At 52.4% G+C, this 12864-nt stretch overlaps 1 protein-coding gene across 1 annotated transcript in view; it reads left to right on the forward strand.

The window, feature by feature from the left end:
- The window catches only part of CACNA1E (calcium voltage-gated channel subunit alpha1 E), a 95657-nt gene that overhangs the window by 46056 nt on the left and 36737 nt on the right, over positions 1-12864 (forward strand). The window contains exons 8-18 of the mRNA XM_074151770.1: positions 3831-3946; positions 4971-5024; positions 5380-5469; positions 5817-6026; positions 7365-7477; positions 7728-7840; positions 7965-8096; positions 8434-8506; positions 8907-9024; positions 9352-9419; positions 10824-10921. Of these exons, the coding sequence (XP_074007871.1) occupies positions 3831-3946; positions 4971-5024; positions 5380-5469; positions 5817-6026; positions 7365-7477; positions 7728-7840; positions 7965-8096; positions 8434-8506; positions 8907-9024; positions 9352-9419; positions 10824-10921 (1185 nt within the window). The remainder of the gene's footprint in view (positions 1-3830; positions 3947-4970; positions 5025-5379; positions 5470-5816; positions 6027-7364; positions 7478-7727; positions 7841-7964; positions 8097-8433; positions 8507-8906; positions 9025-9351; positions 9420-10823; positions 10922-12864) is intronic.

Consider the following 12864-nt stretch of genomic DNA (forward strand, 5'->3'; position numbering starts at 1 on the left):
GTCCAGTTTCTCACATAGGGGATGAACTTTTTTTTTCTTTTTTTTTTTCCGTAAAAGGGGGCCCATTTTCAAGCTGCGTGCATTCATGTGGGTTCTTCTTCCATTAAAATGAGACCTGGGCTTTCCAGTCCTTTGAGCAGAGCACACCGATGTAGTAAAAGCATCACTGCCGTGGTGTAAGCGAAGGTGTGAGGGGCTGGGGAGGAAAGTGGATGAGCGCGGCAGTGACCCCAGAGGTCTCCTGCTGGGAGCAGAGATGCTCTCAGGCCACGTGAAGGGAATGCCGAGGCTGTAGAGGAGAATTTGCAGGCAGAGGAGGAATAAACCATCTGTGCTCCAATCGCCCCGGCAGGCTGGGCACAGTGTGCGAATAGATGGTGCCCTTGTGTGCAGGAGGACAGATGGCACACTGCTCCCCAGCTCCCACCATGACCTTCAGCATTCATCTCCATCGTTTGCTGCATGCCTTCGGCTTTACCAGGCTGGATGGAGAAAGGCCTGCCATGGCACGATGTCGGCATAACTGGACCTCAGCTGTCATGGGTGGACGTTTTCATGCTGGAGACATCAGGATTTGGGGCAAGGAGACCCAGGTGGGCAGCAGAGGTGTTGCTGGTGGGAACTGAGCTTTCTGCTGGGGTCTTCTGCACCTCTTGCAGGGACCCCATCAGCCAGCACAGCCCCTGGCTCTTTGCAAGGCAAAATTGGGCCATCCTTGGCAACGTAACCCAAACACGCCAGGGAGCAGAGCCCTTCAATGGGAGGCAGGCACCTGGCTCTCTTGGCGATGCGGTGCTGCCCTGCCTGTGACTTGGAGCCTTCCCAAGCGGCTGTCAGTCACCGGCGCTGGCCCTGTTCTCACTCACATACAGTATTATCTCTACCCGCTGCTGCAAATTGGCTCTGAGCAATCCTTGATCTGTCAGCATCGCCTACCCACTCTCAGATGTCACCAGCCCCCGCTGCTGCCCTGCTCGGTAACGTGTCTCTCTGAAATGTAATAATTCATTAAGTTGATCTTAACTTTTTCTTTTTTTCCCTTCCCCTCTCTGCCACCCCTTCCTCCTTCTAATGGACAAAAGCAATTAAGCTCCATTAAGGATCAAGCGTGTGGGAAGTGTCTCCCTCGGAGACGCTGCGGCAGTCGCATGGACCTTGTCCCTGGATGTGTGTGGCACCAGCTTCTTGCAAATTAGGGCTCCGTGAGCAAACAGTTGGGTAGGGGGAAACGTTGCTTGATGAGGGGGATGCTGGAAAAGGTGCTCCCATTCCCTTCTCTGGGAAAAGGTGATTTGAGGCTCACCTGGTACTTCTGGCTGGGTTTCATTGTGGACGCATGATGAAGGCTCCTCACCATGCAGCAAATGGAGACACTAGCCTCAGCAGCGGAGGTGCTGGAAGACAGAGGGATGGGCAAGCAGGAGGCAGCAGAGAGGGGCCAGATTCCCAGCTGGTGTAAATCAGGGGAAGCTTTCCATGTGCTCCTGGTTGCAGAATATTTCTGCAGCATTCGGCTGGCAAAAGTTCTGCCAAGGTGCTGGCTGGCATGGGGTTATGGCCCGTGAGGCAGAGGTTCAGCACGTGGGAGGACCAGTGGACCAAACCAGACGGACAGAGACAATTTCCCCACTAACTCTGGCTGCAAATGACATCTTCTCATCTCTTGCCACTCCAGATTTGCTAACAAAGGCCAGTGAGGGATGGTGGCACAACGAAAATGGTCCTGCCTTTCCTCCAGCTAGGGCAAGGAGATTTTTGGCATGGCATGCCCAAAACTGAGAGTGTGTTTTGCTGTTGGCTGTGGGAGGTCCTTCCTTCTCCCCCGTCTCCTCCCGCCCTCCTTCCCTCCACTTAGGCTGCTTTTCTCTTCCTTGCCTTTTGTTCTCTCCCCCTTCCTTGCCATAGGAAGAAAGTCTCATTTCAGTCTGAAAGCCAGTGATGGAGGGGGAGAGTCATTTGATGCTTAATGCCAGAGCGGCAGGAAACTTCACCTTCCTGGGGTGGAATTAAAAACGCTTGAATTGTCTCGGGATCTTAAACAAGAGATGCAGGGAACATTCAGGGCTTTTCACACAAACACACGCGCTCACACACACACACATGCAAAAGCCCACACAGCATTAAGGGTGTAATAGCTCAGCTGGGGTAATGCACTTGAACTCTCTCTGCAGCAGACAGACCGATTCTTTCAGTTCTTTTGAATGTGGTTGGTTTTTTTTTTTTTGAGGCTGGAGATTGCTGCTAGTCTCTGGGGAGAGAGACGTTTGTCTTGCAGAGAGAACGGTGCCATTTGTTCTTCGCAATGACGCTTCCCTCGGAGCCGTGTGGGACCGGGAGGGGGCTGAGGGCACGGGCTAGGTTCCTCCATGCAGCCTGAGGCTCTGCAGCCACCGGGGCTCAGGGATGGGATATGGAGCGGCAGCCAGCAGATTGCATCCCTGTGGTCGTGTTGCAAGGAAGGGAGGGTGTGCTGGGGGCATGTCTGGTGTGAGGGATGTTCCTTGTGTGCAAATACGGTTGTGAATATGGGTATAGCTTGCGACTCGGGATGCCCCATATATGTGGTGTGTGTGAGCATGGGGTCTGGGACCTCCTAGAAAGAGGTCCTGCTGTGGCGTCTCACATATAAACCACGTCATGGGTGGGAGGTTACCTACATTGCCACCCCTGCGTGTCCTGCCAAATATTTTAATTGCTCTGTGTGTGAAGGCCTTTACATACATGCTTAGGGTGCTTCTTCATACAGGGTGGGTGAAAACCTCAGGAATGCAGTTGGCATGGGCCTTCTGGGTCTGGCCACGAGCATGTGTATACCAGGAAGCAGACCATGCATGCCTGCATGGTCTTGTGTTTTAACTGCATGTGAGAAGGTGTTTATAGACCTAGCTGCATATAGGTGTCTTTGCACGACTCTGGGCTGGGCTATAGGTGAAATCATATATCTTATGTGCTGAGGAGAGTGTTTATGATTGTGCCTAGGAGTGCATGTGAGAGCTATATGTGCATCTATGGATGCTATAGTGCATCTGGAATAGGCTGCCCAGAGAGGTGGTGGAGCCGCCTTCTCTAGAGACATGCAAAACCCACCTGGATATGTTCCTGTGCAACCTGCTCTAGGTGGACCTGCTATGGCAGGGGGGTTGGACTAGATGATCTCTAGAGGTCCCTTCCAACCCCATGTGATTCTGTGATCTGTGCACCATGTGTGTTAGAGGCTGCATGAGCAGTGGGCACGGCATTAGCTCTGGCTGATGTTGCTCAGCATTGGACATGCCCTTGCCTGAGCAGAGCCTGTGTGGTGCTGCCTGCCCTCCTGCCTAATGCAGTGCCAAGCTATTGTCCTTTTCTGGACTGGTCATAGTGCCTGGACAGTTTGTGTGAGACACTGAAGTCCAGAGAAGGACAACAGGGATGTCTCAAGCCCTGGGAAAACCCTCCCAAGGAGAGGCTGGAAAGGGAAAGGATTCAGACAAAGAGGTAGTGAAGACAGGGGACAGGACCTGCCCTTCTCCACCCCCTTGCTGCCTCCTCATGGTGCCCGGTTTTTATTCCCTGAAGGGACAGCCAGAAGCTCAGCTAGTTCTGCAGTCAAGTGATGCTGGGAGCATCATCCACAAACAGCAGCTTCTCCCAGCTGGGACATGTGATGCTGGGTGACTGAGCAGGGTTTTTGCTCATGTGCATCTTTGCCCCAGCATGCTCCAGCAGCCCTTGGCTTGGGCTCGCCCTTGGTCCCAGCCTCACCTTCTGGCCCTATGGTGTCCCTAGCTCCCCATGTACCCCACTTCCCCCCTTGCCACGCTCTCACCACCCCCTCTCCCCTTCCTCAGGGAGTTTGCCAAAGAACGTGAGCGAGTGGAGAACCGCCGGGCCTTCATGAAGCTGCGGCGCCAGCAGCAGATCGAGCGGGAGCTCAATGGCTACCGGGCTTGGATAGACAAAGCGGGTAAAGGCTGGTGGGCTGGGGAGTCTTCCAGGGGGGTAGTGGGCACTGGAGGGGGCTGGTCATGCAGAGTGGTGGGAATGGGAAGGGATCCCTGAGCATCATCCAGTGCAACCCCAAAGTTGCACAGGTGCTCACATGGTGGTGTTGGGTGCATGAGTGAGCTCAGCCCCAGGTGGTGGCCAGGCTGCAAGCAAGGACATTGCCAACAGCTGATGAAGCCTCATCTTCTGTGGCATGAAACTGTCATATTTTGAACATGAAGCATATTACATCTCCAGGGAAGGCTGTGAGCATCACTGCTGCGAGCTTTACTCTGCCATGGTTTCCTTTCTCTTGATGTTTGCTGGAGTTCCCTGCAGAGGTGGGCAGGGGGAAAGTAGAGCAGTGAATGGTGACAGTGGTTTTCCAGTTAAACTTGCTCCTGGAGCAGACTAGGTGGGAGCCCTAAGATGAGAACTAGTGAGTGCATGCCATCTAGTCTGCTGGGTGGCAGTCGTCCAGACCTGGGTGAGGGCTAGGGATGGTGGAGTTTTCCAGGCTTCCTGCTGACACCCAGCCATGTGCAAAAGCTCTAGCCCTGGTCCCTAAACTGCCGCAGTCCCTGTCCTTGCTTGCACCTCTTAGGGATCGGTTCAGTGTATTCAGCTCTGGGAAGGGAAGGTTTACACTTTCGTCCAGCTTTCAGACTTGAAAAATGATGGTAACTTGAATCAAGGTCTGAGCTCCAGACCTCAGCTTTGATTCTGGGTTGGGATGTTGAGCCTCAGACCTGTCTACGATGTTCAACTTCTTTAGTCGGGTTAATTACCAGTAATTTTTCTTTCTGATGCAATGTGTGGTAGCTGTCACTTGCCACCTTCCAGAATTTACTTTTGGACGCTTAACCAATACTTGAAAAGAGTTTGCAAGGTAGAGCAACCACCTCCAGGCTGGGTAAAGTGCTTAGGTCAGTAAGGCAGTGAAGTCTGATGTGCTCATCCAACTGTGTCTTGTCTCCTGATGCTAAACTCTGTGTTTTGCGTAGAGGAAGTCATGCTGGCTGAAGAGAACAAAAATTCTGGGACCTCAGCCTTAGAAGGTAAGACAAGCAGTGCCCTGCCTAAGCACCTGTCTACCCTTCATTCTGCCTGCCCGCAGCTGGAGGTTGAAACCCTCTATCTGCAAGGAGAGGTGGGAGGTTTGGGGATGCCCCAGTGGCGTCTGTGGCCTGACAGAAGGGTGTGAAGAAATAGATTGACAGTATAAATTCTAAGAGAGCATGGAGACCAAGAGATGTCTGGTTGCACAGGTATAGCTCTGGACTAGGGTCACCTAGGTATCTCCCTCCTGTTACCAGACCTGAGTTAGTCAAGTTCTGGTCACCAGGTCCTGGTCCAATGAGCTGGCTCCTGGCAGAGTTAGGCCAGCAACACCCCTTCCTCTTCCTTTCCTAGTGCTCAGGCGAGCCACCATCAAAAGGAACCGGACAGATGCCATGAACCGTGACTCGAGCGATGAGCACTGCGTCGATATCGCGTCCGTGGGCGAGCGGAGGTTGGCGCAGAGAAGACGTCTTCATCCAACCTTGGGTTGGTGCAGTTTGAAGCTTTCCTTCTCAAAACCTCTGCCAGATTATTGAGTTGCGAGTGTCACACCTATCACATGGATGTTGTCACAGATCAGCCATCTCTGCTAGTTTGACAGCAAAGGGGGCAAAACGTCTGCTGCCCCCTGTAGTATTTAAAAACTGTGTGATTAAGTCATGTCCCACAAGAGCAATGTCTGTGAGCTGTCTGTCTTGTCTCATGTTGCGGGGAAGGCTGGAATACCCAACTCCTTCTCTCACCTTGACTGGAGCACCCAACTTCTTCTCCCCACTCTTTTCCTTCAGGTAACCCCATGAGTCACTCTGGCCTCAAAGGCGCCAGAGTGGATGGTGCCTCCTACTTACGGCACAAGGAGCGACTCCTGCGCATCTCCGTTCGCCACATGGTGAAATCCCAGGTCTTCTACTGGATTGTCTTGAGCCTGGTGGCTCTCAATACTGCCTGCGTGGCCATTGTCCATCACAACCAGCCAGCCTGGCTCACCCACTTCCTCTGTGAGTCCATGGGCTTTGTATAGGTGTGAGAGCACTGCATGGGCAAATAAAACCTCCTGCAACCTTCTTATCTCAATGGCTGGAGGCTGCAGTAAGCCTTTGCTCCTTGTCTCAGGGCATGTGGGGATGAATCCCACCAGAGTCATGCTGGTATGGAGCTGGGTGGGGACTAACCTGAACTACATTCACTGTTGATAACAAAGGACCGTGTACAGCCATTTCATTCAACTTTGGCCTTGTCCTCATGGCCACTGATGGCTGTCTCAGCCCTGTGAGCAAATGTGGAGGAGTTCTACAGGCCTCATGCCCTTCAGGTCCTATGCTCTTGTCAAGAGAGAAAAACAGAGGTCTTGGTTGGGTTTATCCTAAAATTTTGAACAGTGGTGATGGAAAGCTTGCTAGAGATCCATCTTTGAATGCTCACAAGCAATTGCAGGAAAGGCGTGAGTTTGCAGGGATGGGACCAGTCATGGGGGAAGCCCCTGGTTAAAGTTTTGGTGCAAAGCATGGAGATCCCAAACTTGAAATAAGTTACTGGAGCATCCCCCAGCCCACTGTAGGCCATGGTACAAGGTCAGGTCTCAGAGACAGCGCAACTATGTCCATTCTTGCATGGTGCTAACTGCAGAACAGCGTGATCAACCCCACAGCAGCCATGTGATACTCCTGAGCTGCTGCAGTAGGGACAGTGCTGCTTTCTCACCTGTGTTATTCTTACTCACCTTGAAAATGTCCCCATGAAGCACTGGGCCTACTCAAATCTGCATTAGCATGCTCAGGCCTGCCGGGATCCCTGCATGCCACGGTGTGGTATGGCAGCTGGTCGTGGTGAGAAGCATCTTTTGGACAAGGTGAGGAGCCAGACTGTTGCCTGCTAATGTTCATGAAATAGCTGGAGAAGCTTTTCACTGGCTCTTGGCTGTTCAGCTCAATTACCCTGGCCAAGTTCCAGCCATGCAATGATTTAAATCCAGGTTGCTAATATTCCCCTACAGTGTCATGTGGTTAATGTCTTTGCAGACGCCTCAGCCACTGTTGTATAATGTTAAAGAGCTGCTCCACTCCATGCCAGCCATCTCTGGTCTTCTCAAACCCTTGGGACACCAGTGCACCTACTCTGAAAGATTAACAGCGCACCAACCCCACTAGTTATACACAATTTAGCTCCTCATAGACAAGCTTCCCTCATCCCAAACCCCGAGGGCTTGGTGAAGCAGTGCGTGGTCCTTAACTTGTCTCATCTCTGTGGTGTGCTACATGGGCTACAGGTGGGTGCATGCAGGGTTCTCCATGCAGCTCAGTGGCCCAAGGGTAGCGCATCTGGGTTTTCTCTTTCAGACTATGCAGAGTTCCTGTTTCTTGGACTCTTCCTCCTGGAGATGTCCTTAAAGATGTATGGGATGGGGCCACGCCTTTACTTCCATTCTTCCTTCAACTGCTTCGACTGTGGGGTAAGCAGCCCCAAAGATGCTGTGAGTGTGTGGGGAGATGTTTGGCAGGTGTCTGCAGTGCAAGGCACCAAGGGGGAGAAGAATGGGACAGCCCTTGCAGTGGCCAAGGTAACCCTTTCTGCCGGGACAGCCTGCCCATGCCAGACCAAGACACCAGGTCTTGGGCAGGGTGGTGGGTGCCTCGTCTTCAGGCCTGTGAAGATTTCCTGCAACAGCCTATCCTTGACTCATGGCTGTGTCTGCTTCTCAGGTCACGGTGGGAAGCATCTTTGAAGTGGTTTGGGCTATCTTCAGACCAGGAACCTCTTTTGGGATCAGTGTCCTACGAGCCCTTCGTCTCCTGCGAATATTTAAAATAACCAAGTATGTGCCGACTATCTGTGCCTGTCACCCTCTGTCTTGGACTGTGGCTGCAGCCCGTATTCAGTCACTCCTGCTCTCCTGTCAGTATGACTGTGAGTGCTCCAGTACTGTCTCTGTTTTCTAGGTACTGGGCATCCCTGAGGAATTTGGTGGTCTCACTGATGAGCTCCATGAAGTCTATTATCAGCTTGCTCTTCCTCCTCTTCCTCTTCATTGTAGTCTTTGCCCTGCTGGGAATGCAGCTGTTTGGAGGCAGGTAGGTCATTTCAAGTGTGGGGAAAGGAATTTCTTGGTGTCAAAACCAAGTGATGACACCCTCTTAAGTGACCAGGGAGATTGTAGTCTTGCCCCTCAGCCTGCTACTAACAGTAGTACATTTCCCATACAAAAGTCCCTGCTTGGGCAAGTGCCTCTGGGCTGTGTGGGTCCTTCTGGCCAGGACACCTTTTGGGTTCTAGCACCAAATGCTCAGGAGACTCTCCTTAGAGTGGGGAGAGGTCCTCCTAAGTGAAAGAGAGCTGATAGCACAGCAGTCAGGGGGTTGATCACCTTGGTACTGCAGCCCATTTATGTCCTCCCTGTTCCACTTCCAGATTTAACTTCATCGATGGGACGCCATCAGCCAACTTTGACACTTTCCCTGCAGCCATCATGACAGTGTTCCAGGTAGGAGCTGGGCTGCAAGGGAACACAATCTGAGGGACTTGGGACCACCTGATCACTCCCTGCTGGCTGGAAGGGGCTTCTTAAACCAAATAAGTTCACCTCCATCAGCTCTTGGGAACTTGCTTCCTCCCTCTCCTCCTGTATAACAAAGTGGATGGCAAGAGATGGAAACACTTCCACCTCTGTTATGCAAGGTGGAAAAGTTTCAAAACTCTTCTGAGGAGGCCTAAATCCTCAGCACTGTCCAACATGTCCCTCAAGTGCTGCAGCTGGAGAGCTGGTTTATTCACTGCAGAGGGTCTCTCTACTTGTCTCCTGCGTGTTGGTGGGATAGACTGAGGGGGACGTCCAGGGGATGAGAAGGTGCAGGTGACAGAGATGCTGGCTTGCTTTCCTGCAGATCCTGACAGGTGAGGACTGGAACGAGGTGATGTACAACGGCATCCGCTCCCAGGGAGGTGTTCGCTCAGGCATGTGGTCCTCCATCTATTTCATCGTCCTTACCTTGTTTGGAAACTGTATCCACCTGGCTGCTGTGCTTTTAGTGGAGACAACCCTGTCTCATCTCCCTCTCTGGGGGCACCCCCCCTTCCCACTCACTGCTCCTTCTTCCTCTCCCAATTGAGGGAGTCCTATAACACGTGCAACAGCCCTGGATGTCCCAGACACAGAGAAGGAGCTGTCTGGAGGAGCACTGAGGGCTGTATATATGGGATGGGTGAGGAGTTTGTCCCTTTGGCTGCTCCTCACTGAGCTGGTGAGGAGCCATCGGGGCCACTCTCCCGTGGTGGCTGCAGACACCCATGTCCTTAACATGTACCTTGTGCATCCTTAGCTGCTCGCAGATACTCTGCTGAATGTGTTCTTGGCCATCGCGGTGGACAATCTGGCCAACGCTCAGGAGCTCACAAAGGTACGTTTCAGTTGCTCCTTTTTCTTATCTTGCCGGTGTGAAAAGAGTGAAGGATGGGGCCAGCAGGAAAGGCACTGGGAGCAGCGCCTGTGGCTGTCCTCACTCCAGAGCCTGGGTTGCCTTGTCCCTTTGCTCAGCTTGCCTTGAAAAGAGGTTGGGTCAAATTGGACGTGGCATCTCTTCCTCAGGAAAGTATACAGGGTGCTACCCTGAAACACAAACCCCTGTCACAGGGCAAAGCTGTTTAGACTTTGGTTTAGGAAAGTGCTTAACCCTGCTGGGTCTCTCTGGGAACAGCCACGCTTCTCATCAAGTGTGGTTTAACTGTTTCTGCATTTAAGTTCCCCAGCTTCATTTGCCTCCAGTCAGGTCGAGATAACCCTCAACTGTCTGATGGGGTCTGATGCAGAGATGTTTATTTGCCCGAGTACTCTGGAGATGTGGATTGGGAAGCGCTTTCCAGTGGCATCAGTATTTATTCCCCATGAGCCCACAGGGCAGTGGAAGTGATTTAGGATGCAATTTAGCATGGTGCTTGAAAAGATTATTGGGCTTAGCTGTTTTTAAGACCGTGCTGGGAAATATTTGGGGAGTGCTAAAATGTTGGGGCACCATCTGGATGACGGTTACTAGGCGAGAGCTGCAAGGGTCATTGATGCTTTTCAGAGGGGACCAGTGATCTCGTGGTGCCCATTTTGCCTATTGCTCACGTCCTTGGGATTTACTAAGAGGTTTCCGTGCTGGTGTAAACCTTAGCGGCAAATGAAATGGGGCACGGTGTTCATTTGCCTGAGGGATGCGTGCATGGGTCCCTGTCCTCCTGCGGTGGGTGGAGGTGGCACTTCCAGGGGCTGCTGGCTGCTGCTGGGGTGAGAGGAGTGGAGAGCCCTGTGGTGTACCAGCAGCATCAATTAAGGGAGTGCTGAGTTTCTGAAAAGGCTGAATGTGCACTAATGACTCCTAATGACATTTTTTGCTCCAGAGACACACAACCATACTCATTAAAGCAATATGGTCTCTGCTGGGGTCATTCAGGAATGCCTTGCCTCCCACTCCATCGGGGGGATGCCTGTCTCGCCCCTGTGGCTGTGAAGAAGGGAGGGCTGAGCTGGTCTACTCTGTCTGGGGCTGTTCTAGCATGCACAGCCCAGCTCTTGCCCAGAGTGGGCTGGGTTCACTTATTTAAGTAGCGCCGACGCCTTCATTAAGATCTGGCGTACTGGGGAAGTGGTGTCCCCATAATAAAATAAAGGTTGTATCTGGAAATATAGGTGCCCACTCCCCTTTTCTCCCACACGCCTTGGCATCTGAGGTAGCCCCGTGCATCCCTTGCTGCCTCTGATGGTCGAACCTTTCCTTGAAACCCCAGCATCCCACTAAGCAACTCCCCTCTTTCCTCCACAGGATGAGCAGGAGGAAGAAGAGGCTTTTAACCAGAAGCACGCCCTTCAGAAAGCCAAAGAAGTCAGCCCCATGTCTGCCCCAAACATGCCTGCTATCGAGTGAGTGACACACCCCCCCCAACTGCTACCCTGGTGCCTCCCACCCCGTGCCCAGTGGGGCTTCTCAGCAGGGTGGAGAGCTGATGTGGAACCCTGGGACGGCTGCTTGTGGGGCTGCCACAGTAAAAAGGGGTCCCCGCATGGGGTGACTCACTCTCCGGCTGTCTTCCTGAGGATGGATGGAGATCTAGGAGCGTGCACCCCGTGAGCAGCAGCGCCTCCAGAGAGGTGTCAGAGTGGGGACTAGCTCACTCTGCAGGACCTGGGGTTGGCCACCCCTGCCTCAGGCAGCAGCTTGAAAGCTTGGGCATGGCAGAAATCCGCTAAAAGAGGCTTTCTGCCCCAAATGTACAGCTCAAACAGTCAGGGCTGCTGCGAGGGGTGGGGAAGGAGGCTGGGGAGGAAGAAGGTATCTCAGCTTTTTCTTGAGGAGGGGTGATATTTATTCCCAGGGAGTGTTTCTTTGTGACGGAGCTGTGGGATTGCAGCCTCCAGCTAGGGCTGGAAGAGAAGGGAGCAGTGGTGTCACAAATCTCCCCCGAGCTCCTCTACTGGTAGTGAATGCAGTTATGAGAGATGAAGCAGGTTTGTGAAACCATGTTTGATTGTACAGAAATTTGATTTGGGCAAGAAAAAATGCCCTAAATGATGGAAACCCTTGGCATGGTGTTAAGGAGCCTTGTCTCTATATTTCAGCAGAAGAAAATTCTGTTTTTTCCTTTGTAGACGTGTTTTTCTCCCCTTTATTTTGCAGTGTCATATGGTCTAAATCACATAAAACTTTCAAAGTCAACATTGGAACAAGGCGTTTTGATTTGTTTCCCAAAACAGTACATTTTGGTATGGCTGAAGGGAATTTTTTTTTTTCCTTTTTTTTATAGAATCCCTTCCCAGGGAATTTTTGGTTTCATTGTGCTTTGAAACCCAGCCAAGCTTGTACATGTCAGAATCTCTTCCAGATTTGCTGAGAGAAACCGCTGTCTTCAGGCGAGCACTGATCTTTGGGGTTCAGAGGCAACCGTCCCCTCCCTTGCTTGGCAGTGGTGGGATGAGATGGTTCCCCATCATACCTGCATGACCTGTGGTTTTAGGGGCAGCAGGAGCTGGGGGTACTTGTAAGCCCTGCCCGGTCTCCCAGCAGCCACAGATATCACCCTGGTTTGGGGGTGATGGGATGTTCATAATAAATCTGTGCCTGGCCAAGTGCTGGGGGGGTTTATGGGTGAGATGGCAGAGTCTGTGTGTTGTGAGCATCTCTGGCTACCAGTGGGAATGTGTTGGATAAACCAAGGGAATAGAGGGATTTGGTCGGGAGAATGGACAGATAAGAGAGAGGAAGAGGGGGAGATGGACTGTATCAGGGCATGAAAAGATTTGCCCACTCTGCACATCCCTTCTAGATTTTTCTAGCCACTGCCAGATATAGCTGGTTAGGAGAACAGATCTCTTTAACGTTTTGTTGTTGTTTTAGTGGCATTGAAATGGGAAGTATTGATATTTGCAGATCTTTTTTCCAGCTCGTCCCCCTCATCAGGATGGATAGTGTTAGGGGCAGGAAGGAGATGTGATGCCGTGGGGGGGTGACCATCTCCAGCGACTGGTCTGATGCGCCTTCAGTGGTGCTACACTGATGCCAGCAGCCAGGGAGGGACAGTGGGGACATCACAGCAAGGGACAAGCCAGAGCAGAGCCGGTACCAAAGAGCTGTTGGGAACTCGGGCCGGTGAAGCCAAGCCAGAGCCTGCGTTTGGGTGTGCGCAGACACAGATGGCTTCATTTCTATGTGGGTACCCAGCGCAGGCAGGTTTGGTACACGCGTTCCTGCCTGCGGAGAGGTCCGGTAGCGCTCGGGGATGAGTGCTCCCACGTGGCCAGGTTGGCGTGGGCGGCTGCGGTGCCGATCGGAGTATTGTATTTGTACACGGGCGCCGTTGGTGCAGATG

Source organism: Numenius arquata, chromosome 8, assembly GCF_964106895.1.
Source record: "Numenius arquata chromosome 8, bNumArq3.hap1.1, whole genome shotgun sequence".
Classification (NCBI taxonomy): Eukaryota; Metazoa; Chordata; class Aves; order Charadriiformes; family Scolopacidae; genus Numenius; species Numenius arquata.